General features: G+C 35.5%; 1 protein-coding gene across 1 annotated transcript; it reads right to left on the bottom strand.

The window, feature by feature from the left end:
* Positions 1-275: 275 nt before the first annotated feature.
* Positions 276-15,358, bottom strand: PDK4 (pyruvate dehydrogenase kinase 4). Its single transcript, XM_007538260.3, has 11 exons — positions 14,938-15,358; positions 13,908-14,049; positions 11,973-12,044; positions 11,090-11,274; positions 10,862-10,948; positions 10,383-10,460; positions 8,147-8,223; positions 6,020-6,118; positions 5,714-5,824; positions 5,304-5,417; positions 276-2,431 (listed from the first exon to the last, which is right to left on the bottom strand). The coding sequence occupies exons 1-11, from the start codon at positions 15,065-15,067 to the stop codon at positions 2,288-2,290; spliced, it is 1,239 nt and encodes a 412-aa protein (XP_007538322.1). The 5' UTR covers positions 15,068-15,358; the 3' UTR covers positions 276-2,287.
* Between the last annotated feature and the right edge of the window lie 8,622 nt (positions 15,359-23,980).

Here is a 23,980-nt window from a genome sequence, read left to right as displayed (position 1 = left end):
ACACAAGAACAAGGGTTTGAGACCCTGCTTCTCACCTGTAGCAGGAAGCTTCATGAGCATTATATCAGGTCTCTAGACATCTGTCTTTGTCTCTCTCTTTATCTCCCCCAAAGTTTTAAGTTGCTTTCAGAATTTTTAAATGTTATCTAGACAATTTATATATGCAAATATCTAAATGTATTAGACTTGACTATAAATTGAAAAAAAATGTTAAGCTCAAATTCTTCTTAGGAATTTGCAATGAATTTCAGACGAGAACTTTAAAAGACCATGTCTACTATTATAATAAAAATGTTTATTATAAAATTATCCCATTTTTTGTATAATACTTAGAGACAAAAAACAATGTATACATTAATAATTTAAGTGAGTTTAAACACTTAGTATTCATCCACTGGAATCCTAAAACTGTTTAACAGACTTAATAAATACTAATGAATACTTTTTCTATTTTATAGAATTAATTTACACATTGATGCTACTTAGAGGCTAAAATTTTTCTTGAAGTGTTTTAAAGACAGTTCACAGTGTTTGAATTAATTCACTAATCAATAGCATTAAATCTTTGATAAATACAGTTATTTATATGCAAAAAAATCCAGTAAAATTGAATAGTCAAATGATCTACTGAAAACAGTTTCATGCTATCAATAAAAGTCACTATCTAGGGCTTTTGAGAGTTAAATCTGAAGATTACAACAGATAGTTTTAAGGCTTCTAAGAAGCACCTGAAGCACCATTACATCAAGTCATAGCAAAATTAAACACAAATGTTAAATTCAACAATATATACAATACTAATTATTTTGAAATGTAGAAAATTCTAGCTATTCCAGTTTAAACATCAAATTGACATAGATGAGTTTATTATCTAATAAAATCTATTATTTCACAACAATGAAAGTCATTCATTTAAAGAAGCCTTACTGCTTTGAAAAATACCATTTCATTCTTTTGTCAATAATTTATTCATTGAAATATGGATCAATTTTTGAAATAATTTTTAGACAACATACAAGATATCTGCCTTCTGTTGCACTCCCTGTTTTCCTTCTTTATTTTCCTCCTTTTCCTTCTCTCTGGTTAATTTGCCAGGTCTGTTAACCTGCATATTATAACTCAGTCCTCTCAACATTCCATAATATGTGACAGTTATCAGTCCATTAGCTCTCAATCTCAAAGATTTACAAATGGAAGCATTCTGACATGAAAACCTCTAAGTCCCAAGTTATTTGTTAAACATACTTCAATAAGTGTTTTAATTCTAATGTTCTTGATCCATTTGATAGCCAGTGATTTTTTCCCCACACAGACTGCTTAATGTCAAAGTATAGAGAATAAAATTAAATATATAATGAATACATTCTTTGCAGCTTCGAAAATATATGTCTTTGGTTTACCACCACTTGAGGGAAGAGAACAGTACTCCCTGTTGAACTGGGTACTAAATGTATGATTTTTTTTCATGAATACTGATTTTTCTACCTACTCTGTCATATATAAACAAATCAAGGAAAGAGATATTTGGTTATAACTTTGGCAATTCTTGTCTCCTTCTAACTCCCAACATTCTGTATTCAGAGCATATTTTTAAGTTTCTTCAAGACTAGGAACATAGTAGTAAATTTTCACTTATGTGAAGTATGCATAATAAAGCACCATTATAAAGAGCTGTTAGCAGAAGAGGCTTCCTTCTCTACTTTCATACAAGTCCAATGCCTTAAATAAATTATTATGACTTTTTCTGCTCATACCATGTGAACATTACTTTAGTCATCAACTTTTCCCCTTTTGAGTTGATAGATAATATGTATATTTTACATTTCAATTACATAGCCAAAACTAAGCCCTAATCCTTGAATGACAGGAAAATACTGGTATATTGACACCTAACATTCAACAATTATCAATAGCTTATGATATCAGCTAGAGGTCTATATTAACAGTCTATTGAATAGCTGATCTCTACCTCTACTTCATTCCTTGTCCCATTCTTATTGATACAGAGATGGGAAACTGAGGCCAATTTCTTCTTCAAGACTTGATATAAACTCAGACATTCTCCTAAAAGTATTATAAGCTGACCATCTGTCAGTTCCTGCAGTCATGCACTGTGTTCTCTGGGATAACACAAAGGAGCAGCATTCCTCTTTGCCTCAGTATTCTCATGAAAGACTTTTTGTTCTTGCTTGTTTCTGAGGACACAAGAGTTCACACGCAAACATTTAGGAAGCAGCAATGGCGTAAACCTACTTTGATCCCTTAAAATTTCCCCAAGTGTCTCTTTTCACACAGCCACTTTTTCTTTTGCCAAGTTTTTTGGCTCCTTGCTCGGAATACACCAGTCATCAGCCTCACTGCTCATCTGATAGTGCTTGAAGGCTGATTTGTTAAAGACGGGGAGCTTTTCTACAGACTCAGAAGACAAAGCCTATAAGAAGTGAAAGGAAAAATTACACCAAGAAAGTTATTCATGGCCTATTTTGTACTTAAACTGATTATTCAAAACTAACTAACTAAACAAACACACAGCAAAAGTAATATGAAAGCATGGACACTTATTCTTTTGGTTATTTTAGTAATAAGAGATACCAGAACCCACAATGTGCAACATACTATATAAAATAAAACTAAATATATCTGCAAAACTAAATATATGTATGATACTTGAATATTTACATATGTGTGTATTATATGCATCCATATACATATGGCTGAAATAGAGTATATATAATTACTAACTATATATATATATATATATATATATATATATATATATATATATACAAAATGTCCATCTCGGGAGTCAGGCGGTAGCTCAGAGGGTTAAGTGCATGTGAAGTGAAGCGCAAAGACCTGCGTAAGGATCCCAGTTCAAGCATCTGGCTCCCCACCTGCAGGGGAGTTGCTTCACAGGCGGTGAAGCAAGTCTGCAGGTGTCTGTCTTCCTCCCCCTTTCTGTCTTCCCCTCCTCTCTCCATTTCTCTCTGTCCTATCCAACAACAATAACAACAGCAACAACAACAACAATAATAATAACCACAACAATGATAAAACAACAAAGGCAAAAAAAAAGGGGAAAAAATGGTCTCCAGGAGTAGTGGATTTGTGGTGCAGGCACCGAGCCCCAGCAATAACCCCAGAGGCAAAAAAAAAAAAAAAAGTCCTTCGCATACTGCTGATGAGCAAGAAAAGGATAACAAAACTATTCTTTATAGGTAAAACCTTATTATCTGTAATAAAGTGAGAATTCTAACAATTAAAAGGCATTCCCCCCACAATCTGAAAATTTCTGATGACTTAACACTAACTTGTTAGCTGTTTCAGATAATCAAAGATTGTTTAACAAAGAGTACTGCTTTTGCAAAGTTTGAGTTGTTCCACTTCACTTTTACAAATGACCTACAGTAGTATCTGTTTCTGTTTAAAAAATAAGAAATAAATCAGAAGATTTTTGCTTTTATAACAAAAAGTAAATATATATATATATTTATATATATATTTATATATATATATCAGTGTATGTTTTCAGCAGAAGGGCAGTATTACACCCCATCACTGAGAGTGGCCCTGACAAGCTTCTTCCCTGGGGAGCTAACCTTAGCTTCAAACTGCCTTCACTTTGAAATGTGTCTATAAGCATCTGTGCTTTATCTCCATTCCTTTTGTGCATCTATTGACAAAATGTGTCTAAGGCATTAGAAAATCCTAAGAGGGCTACTATGAGCAGTATGATGAGCATAAAACTGGACCTAATTGAAGCCTACTCAATGGAGAATAAGAGCTAGAGTGAAATTGTCCAGGAACTGAACTAGAAGCATCTGCGGGAGATTTTCAATACCACTGACAGTGCTGAAACAATTACAGAAATATATGACTAATTTTGAAAGGGCAAGTCAGTTAGGCTGGTTCACAGGAGATACTGACTGCCTATAAAGTATTGTATGATAGCATAATGCACGAAGCTAAGCAGTCAAGCATATAATTATATTTTATGCCTTCTACCTCAGTCATGGCAGATGATCAGCTCTGACTTTCAACATCACAGTAGGCAGACACAGAAGTAACCATAGATGTTAGTGTTCTGCCTACCCTGATGGATTCAGACCATGATGAGACTAGTTGACTCTCTTCATTTCTTTCCCATACCCCTGTACCTCCTCTACCAGTCACATTATCTTTTTAACTATAAGTCCTAAAAGCATAATTATCACCATCTCTCAGCCTTTCAATGTGGTTATTGTCTTTCCAAGACTAGTAAGTAAAACCACACCACCCATACATAATTTCTACTTTATTGAGGTTGTGTGTTTATGATAGCGTTTCTGCTTTTACACTTAACTGTTATTTTAGATTTTATGTGTTAAGTGCTATGACTTGGTAGTTTATTTTTTAGTACTAAAATGCTCAGAAATTTTACATATAAGTGAACAGTAACTACTTCTTTGCTTTATGAACTTTCAGTTTATGAAAGATTTCATAAGCATGCTCCACTCCTGGAGAGTAGAGGAGGCCTGTAATTTCTATGCAGAACATAGGAACCTAGCTAAGGCATTTAGTTGCTATTATCTTTGAATATATTTTATTTATTTATTTATTTACTGGGGTATTAATGTTTTACAGTTCACATTGATTAATGTTTTACAGTAAATACAATAGTTTGTACATGCATAACATTTCTCAGCTTGAATATATTTTCAGTTGAAATAATTGGCAAATGATTAACAGAATCAGGACAGTGACATTAACAAATTGAGGTTTTATCAGAACTAGAAAAAAAGCATGTACCAAGTTTTCCAAGTTTAAACAGGAATGTTTGGCATCCCTGACAACTGTGAGCATTCAACTGTCCTTGTTTTTCAATTTCTAAAAAGGTCAGCTTAAGACCTTGAATGTATTTAAATTAGCTGTTATTTATTTATTTTTTGAATGGAACATTATAGGAATATATCTCCCACGAGTTTAAGTAATACAAAAGTACAGCTATTCTCATAAATGCCAAAAAGGAATTTCCTTAATTCACATAAACATGTGCTCACTCAAACTTAGTGCTTCTTGGGAAATAATTTGGCTCCATTGGAGGTAGGCAGCCTGATCATCCTTACTTCTTGATAAGTTATCATAATAAATATCAAATAAATATCTATGCTTCCCTCCAAAGAAAGAATGAGATGTAGTTATTATTTGCATTAGCTCAGTTTGGGGATATTCACTGCAGACCATAGAACTCAGGGTTGTAAAAGAAGAAATCTTTTCAGAAAAAAAAAGTTAAGACTTTTTTTCCTATTGAATTTAAAGGATACCTTTAAGTAGATGATGGCATCTGTTCCATATCCTGACAAAGAGTAGAGATTCAGATCTCCTTGAAAATACTTAGCATAAAGACGAGAAATTGGCAAACCATAACCGAAACCAGCCTAGAGAAGAAAAATCAGTTATTAGTAAAGAGATACACATGATGATTAGAACCCAAAATGTAGAAAGAGTTTTATCCTTCATGATACTGATGTATTAGGACCTAGCCAAACATCCTCTACTTCCAAGCACACACTCATATAGAATTGCTTTGCCGTTTTTAGCTTGAGATATCTTTCTTTCATGTACTTCATGCCTAAATGGAAAAGTTGACTAATCTATCTGCATATGACCTTGGAGTCCTTGCTTTACATTTACAACATGGTTGGGGTAAATCAAGCTATGTCACTGGTCTTACCAAAGGAGCATTCCGGGAATTGTCCATCACAGGTGTTGGTGCAGTGGAGTATGTGTAGCTAAAGAGGCGGTCAATGATCCTCAGGGGTACGCCACCTCCTCTGTCTGAAATCTTAAGCAAACAAATATATCATTAGAGCTGCACACTAAATAATAATGTTTGTTTGTCTCTATCAAAATGTCTTTCCTCATTTAAAATCTCTTGGGGCACTTGTCTTTGATCTATTGTGCAATGCAGAGAGCTTTAGTATTATTGACTCTTTTATCTTCTCAAGAAAAACTTTCAAGAAAAACGAAGATTAGCTACCTTAATTGTGAGGTCTTCTTTTCCCAAGACAACGATCACTTCAATTGGGGTAAGGGAGGGCCAATTTTCTTGGTGTTCAACTGTTGCCCTCATTGCATTCTAAAGAAAACAAAAACATTAACAAATTACATGGCAGAAGAATGCAAGACAATAAATTAATTTTTTATGTTTAAAATAAAAGCAGCACAGAGTGTAATTGTAAGGTTCCTAATTTTTTTAAGTTAGCAGTAAAACAGCTCTATAAATAGTCGTTTATGAATGTGTCATGCAGGACATGTAATAAAAATATTCATTTACTATGCAACATAACTTTTGGGAATAATGTTTAATGAAAAAACAATTCAGCTAGATGTCAAGTTCTTATTTGTAAGCTTAATTTAAATGTAGAGATTGTTTTATAGTCCATTTCCTAGTTCTCTCTTTTCTTTCTTTCCATTACGTTTTACATTTAAGCACCAAAGATGATTACATAACAAGTGAGCAGTGAATCATTCAACCAATTTATTGGCTTTTATAAAATTTTCTGGGAGAAAGCTGTTACTATTTAAAAGGACAGTAAATAATTCTAAATTAAAGTTCAATTTGCATTTAATTATCATCTTAACTTTTTCTAAAGATGGTAAAATAACTGGGTTGAACTATTCAAAAAATAAGTTGTATGGGGGTGGCTCTCTAGGTAGAGTGCACACATTGTCATGCACAGTGAGGACCTAGGTTTGAGCCCCTGGCTACCATAATGATGCACCTTCTGAGGGTGGGGGGAGGGCAGGGGGGAGGGATATGTCAATAGCAGTGGAGCAGTGCTAAAGTATCTTTTTTTTTTCTCCTGTCTCTCACACTGTATCTAAAAATCAACACACAATACTGCCTGGAACAGTGTAGTTGTGCAGGCATGCAGCTACAGTAAAAACCCTGGTTTTTGCATAAGCATTATGCTATGTCCACTGCCCCCAAATTATTAAATCAAATACAATAAATCAAATTCATGAAATATTATTATTTTTCCTTTTACAGAAAACAAGAACAAATTTCCAGACAAGTGTTTAAATCTCATACAAATAAAGTATTGGTTTATTTGACCCATTTTTCTCTTTTAACTACTTCAAGTATGTTACTCCATGTATTATTACATCCTAATCATTAGCTGAAATGAAATACAATGAAACAGATGTTTATAGTACAATTAAGAACTCATTGCATTAGTAATACAGTAAGTTAATATTAAGTTCTAAGAAGAACTATATCAGAACCAGAGGCAGATTTAACTTTTTGTCAGTTTCCACCTCTGTAGAACTGAGGACTCTTGAGAAGCCTCTGAAAACTTGCAGCATTTGCTTGTTTTTTATATAATCTGAGTTTTATTTTAGCCTTAAAACCCATGAAAGGATTTGATTCTTATAACCTGGCTATCCTAGAGTAGGTTCTGAAAGAATGGTATAGTTGCACATTCACTGCCCTGCAGAATCAAAATCTCTGGGGTAGCGCTTGAGAATCTGTGCTTTAACAAGGCCTCCAGGTGGTTGATTTCTACTGAACATTCAAGTCTCAGAAACACTGCCTTACTAAGGAGAGTGCTCACCTATTAAATTATTAGAGATTGAAAACTTCAGACCCTACCCAGAAGCACAAAGTCAAAACATATATTTTAACAAAACTCCCAGGTGAGTCATATGCACATCAAAGGACATCACTGAAGAAAATGACTGGTACTATGAGTATATCCTAGACTTAGATTGAGGCCCTGCTACTTACAGTAATTGGGAGCTTGTGGATTTGGAGTTGGACCAGTCTGGGGGGAATGGGGATAATAGGGTCCATTCACTGAAGCATTCACCTCGTGGCTTTTCTTAAGGAAAACATGAATAACTAATGCTTTGTTGGACCCCTGAAGTAATAGTGGAAACTGGGAACACTGAGACATTATGAATCATAGTTTTCAGTCTCAAATACAAGAAATTACAAAGAACTATGTGTACTCTTTCAAATGCTGGCTAGCTTCTTTCTCTTAGGATCACAGAAGGCATAGAGAGTAAGCTTCCTGTTTAATGGAAATAATAGAAGAAATAAAATAAATCAAGTGAAGATTTTGTTAAAGACAATATTGCAGCTGTTTTTGAAGTGTCATACCTTGAATAGTTCAAAGAGCATATGATGAAGATGAGAAGGAACATAGACAATGTGAATTGGTTGGCTTGGATACTTTCCTAATGAAAAAAAAAAGAATTGGTGAGCAAAAACTACCTTTCCATTTAATATTTTACATTTTAAACCTGATGAGAATATTCAAAAATCTCCTCACTCTACATTCTTACCCCAAAGCTTTCCCTCTTAAATAGCAAATACAAGTGGCTTATATGTAAAGTGCTATTATGGTTGCTACTTGGTAACCCATGGTTAATTTCTGCACTTCACTATAATTGTCTTAGTTAGATAAAGCATGAAACAGTGGTGCCATAATTTGATCATGTGGATTATTTGTTCTACTTTCAAAACTTTCGTATTGGACAATTTCATAGTTAAAATTACATGCATTTTAGAAAGAAGAAAAAAAAAACCTCTGTAGTATTTGCATCAAAATTAATGTAAAATATGAAAAATTAAATCTTTCATATTTCTAAAGCCTGGTAAAATAATATGATTGATTTCAATTTTTGTGTATCACATCAAATTTTATAAGCAAAAAATGCTTAAAATTTATCAAGGGACTAGAGAAAACATAAGAACAAAACCCCACGACAGTGCTTGAAGAGAAAAATAAAAGTTCTATTCTTTGGTGCCCTAGGCCTTGGCAAAGTTTGAATTGGAAAATTCAAGGTCTGGCACAATTTCTTCTATATTTTTTCAAACAGTTTTTCTTTTTCTTTAATTTTTTTTTATTATTTATTTTCCCTTTTGTTGCCCTTGTTGTTTTATTGTTGTTGTAGCTATTATTGTTGTTGTTGATGTCGTTGTTGGATAGGACAGAGAGAAATGGAAAGAGGGGGAGATAGGCAGAGAGAAAGACAGACACCTGCATATCTGCTTCACCAAGTGTGAAGTGACTTCCCTGCAGGTGGGGAGCCAGGGGCTCAAGCCAGGAACCTTAAGCCCATCCTTGTGCTTTGTGCCACCACATGCACCTAACCCACTGCACTACCTACCGCCCAACCCCCTCAAACAGTTTTTCTACAAATCTTATGCAACAGTGCTATTAAATGATTGCAGATATTTCTCAAGCTTTGTTTGTACTCCTATTCTTAGTTTAGCCATCACTAATATTTGCATATCCAATAAAAACCTGCTTTTAATTCTCACAACTAACATCGTGACTGCATAACTATTGCTTGTTAAGATGCTTACTTTAAGTAAAAAGGGTGCTATGCCAATAAGTGTACTATCTTTATTTCAGAGACAACCACTGGATAAAATAAAAATGACACTTTGCATTTACCATGTGATCACTTCAGTGAATGAGGAAAGAACTTATCTTTCTCAGGTACCTAGAGTTGGAACTTTAGAAGTATGTTCTGCTCCCCCAAATGACATACACTTATAGTGCAACTTAAAAAATCAGTTTAGTGTGGTCCAGGAGGTGGCGCAGTGATAAAGCTTTGGACTTTCAAGCATGAGGTCCCAAGTTCGATCCCCGGCAGCACATGTGCCAGAGTGATGTCTGGTTACTTCTCTTTCCTCCTATCTTTCTCATAAATAAAATCTTTAAAAAAAAATAAGTTTAGTAAAGAGAACAGTGGTGGTGCACCTGATTAAGTGTGCACATTAAAGTGCACAAAGACCCAGGTTCAACCCCCACTCCCCAGCTAAAGAGGAGGAAGTTTCACCTAAAGTGGTGAAGCAGCCCTGCAGGTATCTCTCTGTCTCTCTCCCTGTTACCCCCCCCCCTTCCTTCTCGATTTCTGGATGTCTCTATCCATTATATAAATAAAGATAATAAAAACAAATAAATAAAAATATCCCTTCCCAGATATTATTAACAATTTCTTTTGGAGGATGTTCCTGCTACTGAGTGGATCTTTCTATTTATGACCTTTCTATCCCCCATATTCTATAGTAAGTCATTATTCTTTTATCTAAGATACATAACTGAACTGTTATTCTAAATCAGAAATTATTTGAGCAAACTCTTTAGATAAATCAATAGCAAGTGCATGCATTCAATTGCAATTTGCTAGCTGAGATAGAGATCCTTTCGTTTGTTTATATTTTTTTTGGGGGGGAGGAGATGTGGAAGGAGAGGTCTACATCTCCACATTTTAGACAAATTCAGAAAGGAAGAAAGGAATACAGTTTTCTTAGTAGCTACAGAAAGCAACCCTACTGGAAGTACACTGGATTTTCCATAAAATGTGTTTTATTTACAGCTTACCATTCACTTGTGTGAGTTTTAATTCTGGAGATGTTAAATAGTACTGATCACAGAGCATCTTCGAACATTCAAAGGCATCTAGAATAGAAGGTTATTACTTGATTTTCTCAATGATGAAGTGATCTTGAGCCAAGTAAAAAATTTCAAGAGTTCACTAGAGTACAGTTTAAGAAAAATCTTTTTTTTTATGTTTTATTGAGGAAAAGTTAAACCGGTATTTAAATTCCAACTATAGGAGTAGAAATAAGCATATTTCAGAAATTTAATACTATATACATATTGGGTGTTGTTGTCTAGGCTTTTTATAATATGCATGAATTTTTAAACTTCTGACTCTCAAAAGCAAAGGGTTTTCACAACAGTATTTATACAAATATAAGTGCTACACTGTTGATAAATTTATTCAGTCACCAGATCAACAGATGTCAATCATGTAATATATGTACTAAATAAGAAAAATGTAAGAATGTATGAATTACCTTGGACCACTGCTGCTACATCACAATTTGGGTCAATGCTCCCGATATGACTTGGGTTTCCCGATTTTGAGTCACTGAATATAAGAACTGTTGGGAAAAAAATGTAAAAATTAAGATAATGATCACTAAGAAATGCTTTCCAATAACTGGTTAAACTTCTAGTTCTTAGTTAATAGCTTATTGTCTACGTCCATCGCTATATATTCTGCCTATGAGGAGCTAACTTACTGTGTTGGTTCATCAACATCCGTGTAGAAATTCGGTTCATGTAAAATCGATCCAAGAAATACTGAAGATTTTGGTTGGCGACTGGGTCAACTGTGCATGCATCCTTATATTCTATGATTCCTTGTGCCATTGTGGGAACTACATTATGATGTCTATTTCGAACTTTGACGAGAGTATCTATAAAACTAAGCCAAAACACTTGCAGTTAGTGGAAGTTTGACTAAATTTCAAACACTTATATTTTATTGGCTACATAAAAGCAGGCTAAAGCTTTTTTTTAAAAGTACCTGTGTATCTATTTAGAGTAGTTAAATAACAAAATGTTTGAATTACATTTTATTTAGACTCTTATTATACTCTCTTGCTAGAGTAGAAGAAGGAAATAGTTCCATAAACAGACTTACTAATTTTTCTTGCTTTAATGTTAAAATAGCAACTCTGTGGCTGGCCTATTTATTCTACATGTTCACTAAGCTGCTTTCTAAAAATAACAATTAAAATACTTAATACTGACAATTCTAGAATACTTTTGTGGGAACGACTTCTAAAATTTCTTTGCAGATTCAGAAGATTTTTGTTTCTCCACTAAAATTGTTACTATGAACTAAAATATTTAATCTCCAATTATGCTAATAGGTACTAGTAACATGTATAGTAAATCCTGCAAAAGAAATTATTTGACTCAATTAAGGTAGAAATAAATTTCATTTTGTAAAAGAAGTCTTCTATTCTTGTTGATATTCAATATCATTTTCAGTGCCATATCATTTCTTCACCAATTCTAAGAAACCAGAGTTGAAGCTTCTTTAATTTAGGTATAATTTTTAGGCATATCCCCCAAATCATCAAAGACCAGACACTTATTCTGATGTGAAAAACTTACTCTGATAACGCCTTCTGGTCCTCTGGGCTTTTCTCATGGAATTCTACCAGATCCATCAGACTCTGGATATACCTGTGCAAAATGGCAGGTGTTTCTTATGTTTTAAAGTTGACTAATCAGGTACAAGTAAGTGAAAATACAACGACTTTTCAAATGATTTGTTAAAAAAAAAAAGTGTTATTTTTAAAACTACTATCATTTTGGATATTTGGAAAACAGTATGTTAAAAAAAAAACCTTAGGGAGTCCGGCGGTACAGCAGGTTAAGCGCATGTGGCGCAAAGCACAAGGACCGACAAAAGGATCCCAGTTCGAGCCCCCGACTCCCCACCTGCGGGGGAGTCGCTTCACAGGCGGTGAAGCAGGTCTGCAGGTGTCTATCTTTCTCTCCCCCTCTCTGTCTTCCCCTCCTCTTTCCATTTCTCTCTGTCCTATTCAACAACAGTGACATCAATTACCACAACAATGTTAAATAACAAGGGCAACAAAAGGGAAAATAAATAAATAAATAAATAAATAAATAAACTTAAAAACTACCCTTAAGGCCCCAGGGGCTGTAGGCTCAATCCCTAGTACCACCTTATGCCAGTGTTGAGCAGTGCTTTGGCTCTCACTTTCTCTCTCTTAATTTCATACTAAATAAATTGTGAAAAATCTATACCTACAAATACTAACCCTAAGCTTTCCAACTTAAAATTTATAATTATTTAATCTTTCCAGCTCAACTTTCTATTTTGTTTTCAAAACATGAGAAGGCAACTTTTAAAGTAAGGTTTTCATATTTATATCTGTAATATTTATTTATAGGGAAGTAAAAGTCTTAAAAGCAGCAGTCTTACAAATTAAATATGTTTCATACTGTTACTAGGACTATAGTTAGTATGTTAGGTGGAATCTTTGATGAATATCTACTTTAAGATGTATTTAGTGCCATTCCTGAAAAATCTGCTTTTTTGAGCTATCTATCCTAAGACTCAGTATTCTTATTGGTAAAATGAGATAACTCATCACTGGTTGTTGGATGTGTTTCAGGTAATGTTCTAAGTGCTATTTAATGAAATACTCCAGTTAATAAAACTCTATCTCTTAGTCATATGTTTTATCATTTTCTTTTTTTTTCTCTCTTCTTCTTTATTATTTTTTTACCTACTTCACCACCTGTGAATCGACTCTCCCCTGCAGGTGGGGAGCCAGGCTCGAACGGGGATCCTAATGGTGGTCCTTGCACTTTGTGCCATATGTGCTTAACCCACTGAGCTACCGCCCAACTCCCTTATTTTATTATTTTCAAGAGCAGATGGGGTAACTGAAGCAAAGAGAATTTAAGAAACTTGCCAGGGATTCCATAAATAGTAAGTGACACAGGCAGGGGATTTGAACTTATAGCTTATTGCACTATTGCTACGTAAGTAACAAGATTAAGCCTTCTATTTCTAGAATAATATTCTTCTTGCGGTATCAAGTTGAATTTTGTCATTTGACATAAATATTAAACTATTTTCAATTTCTTCATTTACTTTCACATTTTCTCTAGGAAAAAAACAAAACAAAAACAAAGGGCTAGGGAGACAGTATAAATGCTATGGAAAAGACAGTCTTGCCTGAGGCTCTGAATTCCCAGGTGTAATTCCTAGCACTAGCATAAACCAGAGCTGATCTGTGATCTGGTTTCTCTCTCATTATGTCTTTCTCTCTGTATCTCTCTCACTGAAAGAAAAAAAAAAAGTACAAAAAACATATTATGAAAGCATCTGCTTTTCAAGCTATAAATGTTAAATGATAAACTTCCCAGATTAACAAAAACATATACAATATACATCTTTCAAATATCCTTACCTTTCAGACCACCTGTTTTCCAATTATGATGTTCATATCTGAATTAATATTAAAATAATTGTCTTAAAATAAGAGACTTTTAAGGCATGTCACCACTTACCAGCTTTTAACTAATTGCACTGAAGAGGTTTTTACTAATCGATCAGGGAGGATATCAATTTCCTTCAAGATATTGGCCAGCCTCACAGGCAATTCTTGTCGCAAAAATGCAAAAGAAGTTCTTTCACAAGCATTTTCAGAACCTAGAATAAATAATTTATTTAGTATTTGGGGAAAAAAGTATGTTTAAATGGTATATTTGAATAGCATTATCCATACAATATTGAAAACACACAAATTCTAAAATTATATTTGACTCTTAGTTTGTTTACTGTTTCTAGATAATTCAGAAAGGAATTATCCTCTTTATTGTTTTCATTCTTCTTTTGTTTTTAAAGTGGTCAATACAGAAGTATTTTTTCCTCTTTTTTAAAATTAGATTCACTTCCAAGGAGTCAAACTATACTGTATCTCTTAGCATTTATAAAAATGTCAACCCCAAAATGTTAAGGAGACAATATAGTTCACAAGTTAGGCATAAAATCAGATTTGGGAAGATAATGGGGTATGATGGGGAAGTCCTGATATCTCCAGCCTGGTGATAAATAATGTCACATTTAAATCCACGAAACTTTTCTTACACTGAAGAAAGTTTTTGTTTTCTTCCATAATGTAAACACAAAGAAAACTATAGTGGCAAACAAAAAAATGTTATAATTGCTGAGGTAAATGCTCAGTGGAGTAGAATGTGATTAAAGAATCATCTAACTTGAATCATATTAATGATTTTCCCCAATTGAAGGACGAGATAACTTTTCTAGCTTCTTGTTAGGGTGACTAGAAACAATAACTTTGAAAGGAACCAAAAAGAAACCAAAAGCTAAGCTCCATCCATCAGCGGAGTTGTAAGTGAACTTTTTTTTTTTTTTTAAATAAGCACAAGTTGTCAAAAAGAAGGCAAATCTAGGGGGAAAAACTAGCATCCTCTGGGCTCTATCCGTAGAGCAGCAAACCCCACCCTAATCAGGACTAAAAGTTAAGGCTGGAGCTGAGCTCCAGCATTCCCACCCAAGTCCTATACGCACACTCACCAAAGTCCAGCAGCTGCTTCATGGACAGCGGGGACGGGCTGTAGCGTGAGAAATGTTCGACCTCTCGGGGCACCAGGCTGGCACTGTTCAGAGAGCCAGCTTTACGTAGAACGAAGCGGGCCGCCTTCATCTTGAAGCCCAGCGGGCTTGACAAGGACTGGCACTGGCTGGAGAAATGAAGGCTGCAGGGAACAGAATCGGAGATTCTTGCAAGGGTAGAGTGCCTTTGGACGGGAAAGGCAGGTGTGCGGGCTCTCTTGCACTTCGGGCCTGTGCTAAAGAATCTTCAGGGCTGGGAAATGGAGAAGGAATGGGGCAGAAAGTAGCAGAAGACTCAAGTTCAGTTGAAATCTTCCCACTACCTCTGCCTCCCGGGGTTTTATTCGTCTTTTTTCTATGCTCCCCCGCCCGCCCCAATACAAACGGGGAGGAGTCACAGGGATTTGGAGAGTTCTGAACTTGGACAGAAGCCAATCAACTCCGATAAAGAACTTTGGGCTCCGCCCCCGCCCCCCTCCCGCAGTCCCCACGGAGTGACCTGGCTTAGTGAGCTGGCAGTGGCCTGGCACCGGGTGACGGAGGCTGTACGTGATGAAGGAGGAAGACCAAATGGATCTCTGGAGGAAAGCGGGCTCAAAATCAAGCACTTGGAACAGTGCCCAGTATCGCGTGGGAAGGGGGCCGGCCCAGACTTGTCCTTGTTTACAAGCGAGAGGCTGTTTCAATGTCACCCATTCCTGGCCAGAAATTATTTCCAAGAACCTGAACTCTGGGAGTTCATTGGTCTTTTCTCAGAGCGGGTTTTTTACAGTATCCAGTAAGCTGCGTTCAAAAGTAAGGTTTTCTTTGCTATTGGACAGTGAATGGAATAAACACCACAAAGAGATTCCTTAGCTCTTTCACTGAGAGCGAAGCAGCTCACTTCCGGAACTGGAAGTTCCTTTTGCTGAGACTTGAAAAATCACCAACACTTATTTTTCCTTGTTCAAATTCTAGGCCATCGATATGTTTACGTCTGTAAGTAACACATTCTCTGCATTAGACTTACCAGTGTTAATGAAAACAAAGGAAAAGTTCAACTTGATTTATACCCCCCCTTGAGAAATTTGCTTTAATTAAACAGTTGTGGAAACACGCAGGAAATTACAGGTGCCTCTCAACTTTGACATAAGTTTTGATACGACTATAATTTGTGCTTTTATACTGAGAATTATTTCTTACATACTATCATTGGTCTCTAATGAAAAACATGTGTTCTATAAAGCCAGAAAACTAAACTAAAGCCACCTTTAATGAGAGGAAAGCAAGATTTAAGGATAAGAGAGAAGAGAAAAAAAAAATCCTTGTTTTGTATTCAACGAATAGAAATTTAAGAAAAGCATATTCTTTTCTTATGTTTGGGATTTTGTGTTAGTAAAAACATATTACAAAGCAAAAATATGTATCACAAAGCTTTGGAGGACTGGGGAGACAGCATAGTTGTTATGCAAAAGACTTTCATGTCTGAGGTTCTGAAGTCCTAGGTTCATTCCCTAGCACCACCAGAAGTCAGAGCTGAGTAAAAAAAAAAAAAAAAAAAAACTTTGGGAGTTGGGTAGTGGAGCACTCAGTAGAGAGAAAGGACTTGGATTCAAGCTCTCTGCTCCACACCTCAAAGAGAAAGCTCACCGTCTCTCTCCCTTTCTATATGCCTCTTCTGTCTGAAAGAAAGAAAGAAAGAAAGAAAGAAAGAAAGAAAGAAAGAAAGAAAGAAAGAAAGAAAGAAAGAAAGAAAGAAGGAGAAAGAGATGGGAAACATGGCTGGCAGGTGTGCTAGATTATTTGTGCAGGCACTGAGCTCCAGTGACAACCCTAGTGGCAGTAAATATCATTGTGCTCAAATCTGTAGAAGAAAGGTAATGAGAAAGTATTACAGACAGGCCTAATTTAGGAAAAGGCCATTTCTTTACTTACTACCCTATTTTTCTTGGGATGATTAAAGGTCAAGTGAAATCCTACAATGTTCACAGAGATGGCTAAATGTTGAATGTGAACTGAAGTCACTCCTGTTGCTCCATGTCATCCCATCCAAAAATATTTACCAGGTTACTGTCACAGTGCCCTGTCTTCTTCTATATCACATGCCTATGATAGGAACTGTTGTTATAATTGGCAACATTAGCAGAGGCTGTACTGGAATAGCCAGGTCAAGTTGTTTACCCAGTTGGCTATGATGCTGAACATTACCATGACTAAATTGTCACCTGTAAAGATAAAAATGATCCTATAAACAATTCACGTCATACCTTAGTGGAGATCTTGTTGCTGCAGAAATACAGGACTATTTGAAGGCAATGAGTATTGAAAAAGGCAATTCAAGGGAGGAATTCCAAATGACTTGGTGCTAATAGATAAGGTGCTGTACCCAAATTTCTTCCACAGAGACAGTGCTAAACACAGTACTCTTGTTTGAAGTACCTGAATCCTAAAATCATTACAGGGGTAGGGGGAGTTGACTAGCATCAGATGAACATAGTCATTGGTAGAGGATTTCAGAATGATTTTACACTGATTTACAGTGTTAAAATTGGGGGGTATATTTTCATACCTATATATGTGCATGGTTCTCACTATAACCACCACCAAAGTACCAGTGTCATTACACCAAAGAGATTTTGTCAACAGGCAAAACTTTAATTATGTAAGTGACTTTTCTAAAAGGTGAACATCAAGACCATTTAATGCTTTTAATTTTTCCATCTGTAGGGATATAGTCAAAAGAAGCACCTCAAAAATATATTAATAAAAACTTCAATAGTTATAATACAAAGATGAGCAGATTAGGCTGTATGAAGAAAACATCTGCAAAATATATAACAGAAAAATAATAAAAAGAAAAACATTTTAAGCCAGAAACAAAATGGGTTTTTTCTCTTGGGAATGATATATTTTGGGCAGAGAAATAAACATTACAGAATGAGTGGACAGTGTGCACATACATAAATGTGGCTTAAAGATCCTGAAGAAAGTGCATATGGAGAACATAATAGAATGGAATTATCAAAGGTTTGGTAGATAAGGAGGATCTTTCTAACAAAATAACAATTAAAAGAGGGCACTTACCTATTAACAATGAAAAGAGAATATTATGGAAGTATGTTGGTGAAGTGACTGGAGAAACAACAGCTTTCAGCATTTGGTCTGTGATATTTCTTATAATTGTCATTTTTGAAGGATAGTAGGTACTAGGAATGACTAGATATCTGGTTGGGTGCAAATACTTACCTTCTTTTAAGAATCTTGGGCTAATCATGGATGGTGAGAAAGAAATTCCTTTATTTTAGTCTATGGGAATTTTATTCCATTGTTAGGATTAAAAACAATAATTATTCTATGTGTGTGTGTATGACAGAGCTAAAGAGAGACACTAAATCACTAATCCATTTGTGATACTGCATTCATTTCTGTATTTTTATATAGTGCTCATAACTGAATCCATGAATGGGTGAAAGGTCTCTTTACTGCAAAGCCACTTTCCCAGACCCACCCCCCCAAAAACTAAATGCATGGCTTACCTGGTAGAATGCACACATTTCCATGAATGAGGACCCAAGTTAGAGCCTCAGGTTACCACTTGCGAAAGACTGTTAGAAGAAAGCTTCACAAACTTTGGAGCAATGCTGTAATCTCTCTCTCTCTCTTTTAAACTATTATTATTATTATTATTATTATTATTTATTGAATCAAGACAGAAATTGAGAGGGGAGGGGGAAGTAGAGAGGGAAAGAGACAAAGAGACACCTGAAGTTCTGCTTCACCACTTGTAAAGCTTTCCTCCTGCAAGTGGGGGCCAGGAACTTGAATCTGAGATCTTAAGCACACTGTAATGTGTGCACTGAACCAGGTATGTCACCACCTGGCCACAAAGCTATCTCCTCTTTAATTTTGTCTCTTCCCCCTTTATTTCTCATCCTGAGTCTAAGTGAAAGAACAAATAGCTCAGGGAGTGCTGGAGTCATGCAGGCATTGAACCCCAGTGATAGCCCTAGTGAGACAACACACACATACACACACACACACACACACCATTTCACATACTATTTGTGGGAGTGTAAATTTGGCTAAAAAATTTTTGAAGGCAGAAAAAATGCAAGTGGTGAAATCTATATTCAGGATAGTTTCCTTTTCTTTCTTTTTTTTTGAATCTACAAGATTTAATAGCAAACAGTTCATTTCAGGAATACAAGTCATTTAGTTTGATCAATTGACATTTTCACTTATGAACTTATCTTTGTATCATAACATCTGGATTTGATAATTCAAGTTATGAATAAACACAGGAGAAATTCCTTAGTTTTCAGTAACACTACTAAAGATATTATATTTTAGAATGCACTTATCATAACAATTATTTAAAATTTAAAAATTAATGATAATAACAAAATAAAAAAGAAGTTTAAAAATAAAACTACTGTGGAAAATTATAGGTAATGACTTGTTTAGGTTGAGTAATTTATTTGCTATATTAAATTTAATTCAGTGTCCATTTACCCCACCCCAACACCAAATGAATATATATATATTATTTATATACATATATATAAAGTGTGAAAATTAGTTTATTTCACAGTATTTCAATTGTGCTACATTTAGACAAAACTTAAAAGCTCTATATTCTGTAAGGGGTCTCTTTGTCTGGGTGGTGGTATCTTTTGCTGTGTAGAAGCTTTTTAATTTGATGTAGTCCCATTGGTTTATTTTTTATTTAGTCTTCTTTATAATTGGATTCATATTATTGAAGATGCCTTTAAAATTTAGATGGAAAAGAGTTCTGTCAATATTTTCCTCTAAATATTTGACAGTTTCTGATCTAACATCCAAGTCTTTTATCCATTTGTAACTTACTTTTCTGTTTGGTGAAATATAGCGATTCAGTTTCATTCTTATGCATGTTTCAACCCAGTTTTTCCAACACTACTTGTTGAAGAGACTCTCCTCTCCCATTTAATTGTTTGAGTACCTTTGTCCAAGATTAGACGTCCATAGGAGGACTTTACTAATTTTTGACTGAGCCCAACAGCTAACATGCAGTTATACTAGGAATATTGTCTGTCAAAATGGTGTCAGCATTGAGGATAAGACTTGAAAGCTGGATAAGGGAAGAGCGAAGCTCCCAAATATAGGAAAAGTATAAAAATATCATTAATGTGGTCCAGGAGGTGGCACAGTGGATAAGGCACTGGACTCTCAAACGTGAGGTCCTCTGTTCAATTCCCGGCAGCACGTGTACTAGAGAGATGTCTGGTTCTTTCTCTCTCTCCTCCTCTTTCTCATGAATAAAAAAATTAAAAGAAAAATATTATTAACTATAAACACCATTGATCTGATCTCAGACCCATGTCTATTCCTATTAAGCACAGAAGCCTGTGTAACCTCTGAATCCCTGTCTATCTGAGCTCACATTCCATGATCATAGCTAGTAACGTTTTAGGCTATACTCATTTCAGGACTAGTCTTCCTCGAGTGGCAGAGTATGTTGACCTAGCATTTCTTCAGAGAGTGGGACAATTTCTACCACTGTTATTCCACATTGAGGGCAATGCCCTATAGAAGCCCACAAGAGGGCTTATGATGTTATTCCTGATGGAGAAAGAGATGTGGAGATGGTGGAGAAAGAGATCTGTTAGAGGTCTAGGTTCATCATATCTGTGAGAATTCCAGGATTCCTTGACTAGGGTCCTGTGGCTTGGTAGTAACAAAAAGGGCCATCATTAAAGTGTGCTGCTTTCTTGCCTTTACCCAACTTTTGTATTCCTTACTTTATCTGACATGGTTAGACTTAGAACGGTTGAGGGAATTGAAGTAGGGAGTAGGTGAGGAGGGTAGGCAAGGGAATTTTTATTCAATATGACCAATAAAGGTCAACCTTAAGTTGCACTGACAAAACCTCAAATTATTATGAAAATGGAGTGAAAATGTGTTGGAGTTATTTAGTGATAGCATGTTAATCTCTTCAGTGTGACATCTGAGGAATTTCCGAGGACAACTTTGACTTGAGAAAAATTTTATCACCAGATTTGAAAGTTGAATTCCATGTAATGTATAGATCTATGTAGATCCAAATTAATTTTAAGAAGTTATTTTCTTCTAATTGTATTTAAACACATAGGTTGCTTATGAGACAGTCTGGTTTATTTTTGTTATCTTAGTAGAAAACACTTTTCTTGGTCAACCTTATGGAATAAAGAGTAAATACTCAATATTATGTAAGCTGAATTCTACTAATGACATGTTTTGGGGTGAAAGGAGTAAGAATTAGAGTTTTTCCTTTTTAAAAGGCTTTCTCCTGTGCATTGCACCAAAGTAAAAGACTCAGGTTGAGGGGGAGGGTTCCAGTTCTGAAACACGATGGCAGAGGAAGACCTAGTGGGGGATTGCATTGATTAAATAAAGATTTATGACTATAGGTTAAAAAAGAATATATTGACACCTTTCCTGCCCCCCCCCCCAAGGTCTATGTCCTTACTTCCACCTCCTACAGTGGAGATGAAAGCCTATCCTTCCCCTCTATCCCAGAGTTTTGTTGTTGTTTTAGTTTTTTTTTTTTTTTTTACTTTGGTGCAATACTCCAAACTCAGTCAAATTCTGCTTTGTGTTTCCCTTTCTGTTTTTCTTTCTCAACTTCCGTTTGTGTGTGGGATCACCCCATACTCATCTTTCTCTTTCTGGCTTATCTCACTTAACAGAATTCCTTCTAGCTCCATCCATGATGGGTTGAAGAAGGTGGATTCATTATCTTTACAGCTGAATAGTATTCCATGGTGTATATAGATCACAACTTTCTCAGCCATTCATCTGTTGTTGAACACCTGGATTGTTTCCAGGTTTTGGCTATTATGAATTGTGCTGCTATGAACATAGGTGTACTCTTTTTGGATGACTGTGTTTGGCTCCTTAGCTTATATCTCTAGGAGAGTAATTACTAGGTCATATAGAAGGTTCAAGATCATTTCTTCAGATCATCCCACCTCTAGAAACTCATCCTGATATTTTACCAAGGTTAGTTAAATGATAGATAAGCACTGAGGACTGGGTCATTTTTCTCAAATGTGAGACTCTAAGGTGGGAATTCTTTGCTTTGGGCAGCCCTTCTCCTTTGCTAGTTTTACACTTTGGTCTAAACCTACCTCAGCTCCATTTTGCTTCCCAAGCCCCATTTCCTTCACAAATGTCAGATACTACACTGTAGCTAAAAGCTTTTTCTACCCCATACTACTTCTTCCTCCATTTGCACTTCACAAGTGTTCCCAGTCAACTTAGCTGTGGGCTCCAGAGCAAACAATTGCCAGGAGAGGAGTCTAATACCAGACAGAAATAGGGTCATCTTTCTGAGCCCTAAGTGTGTGTCTATGTGGCTGTGCGTATGTGGCAACTGGCATTTTGAATAAGAAAATATAAAGCACAGGCCATCAAACTGCCCCTGATTAAGACAGCAAATATAGGGGCTAGGAAATTGACCGCCTAGTACAACACATACTTCACAATACTTGACCAGGAGGAAAAAAATGGGGGGGAGGGAGGAAGGGAAAAAAAGTCACAATACTTGAGGACAGGATTTGTTGAAGAGACCACACTATAGGATCATCATGCTGAGGAAAACTTCAAGAGCTGTAGAGTGGTATAATATCTCGCTTCTCTTTTCCTTCTCCTCTGCCTCCTTCTTCCCATTCTTTTCCCTCTCTCCTCCTCCTCTGTCTCTTACCTTCTATCTGGAAAACAAACAAAAAAACTCTACTAGGAGTGAAGAACTTATGCAGATATGAAAAGCAAGTCCTGGTAGCAGAAAAAATAAATAAGTAAATAAATAAACAAATAAAAGATAATAAGGTCGGAATGATTGAGATTAGTTCCATCACATAATTATCTCACAAGTGGTGACTCTATCATAGTTCTGTTGAATTGATCCATGACATGTGGAATATAGATAACTAAAGCAAAGGAATTTGCAAGGGGAAAAAAAAACAGGTATCCAAACTATGTCTTAGACTTTATGAGAACTGTGGTGTTTATCAGAGGGTTAGGAGGGAGCACAGAACTTTGAAGGTGTGGTGACTTTCACATACACATATATATAGGTATAAAATTATACCCCTGAAATATTATAATTTTGTAAATCACTGATAATAAAAATTACAAAAAAAAAGTCAGACAGAAGAAATTACAAATATTTACTCAAAATAGTCTTTTGACCCAATTAGAAGGTGAAATCAGGATAGGGAATTGGCTGTGTTGCTCCCCTATTTCTGTTTCTAACCATCTTAGAACATACCAAGACTTTGGGAAATTCCAGACTGGTTTCAGACCTGAGAAGTCTGCGCTCATTGCTTTTTCTCCTTTATCATTCCTGCACATCTTCTTCATACTGACACTGAGTTCATTGTCAGCTGAAACTTTGCTGCCAGTTCTGGAACTTGTTCCTATTCTCTGGTTGCTGATTATGACCCAATTTTCTGATAGTATCACCAAGCAAGACATTTTTGTTTCTCGCCCTCATAATACAACCAATCCAAACAGGATTTTCTTACTTGAAAGCCCGTGATTTAGTTTTAGCCAAGCCCCAGTCTTGGTTTATGTGGTAGTGTCTGGCTGCCTCAAACAACCTTTCTGGAATGTTAGATAATAAAAGAAACACAGTCGAGAACCATGACTTTTGAAAGACAAATTGTAGAGGTCATTTTTCTTTTGTCATTTCTTTCCATTACTCAGTGAAGGGGTGTAGTTAAAACTGTATCAACATCTTAATGAGTATCTATGTAAAGGTGTGAGAATTTAGTTGCTTATATTTATATTTCTTGCCACTTGACTAATTCAGTCACTTCAAGTGCATTGGTTTATTTATGCATACAATGCATTATGTTTATATGTAGAAGGAACATCCTCGGATGTCACCCTATTATTTTTTATTTGATAATGCTAATGCAGTGTGGCCAAGGAGGTGACACAGTGGTAGAATTCTGGCATTAACAAGCATGAGATCCCTGGCCTCGCATGTGCCAAAATAATA

Source organism: Erinaceus europaeus, chromosome 8, assembly GCF_950295315.1.
Source record: "Erinaceus europaeus chromosome 8, mEriEur2.1, whole genome shotgun sequence".
Taxonomy (NCBI): Eukaryota; Metazoa; Chordata; class Mammalia; order Eulipotyphla; family Erinaceidae; genus Erinaceus; species Erinaceus europaeus.
Note: the sequence above shows the minus strand (reverse complement) of the source record. Positions and strands in the feature narration are given on the sequence as shown.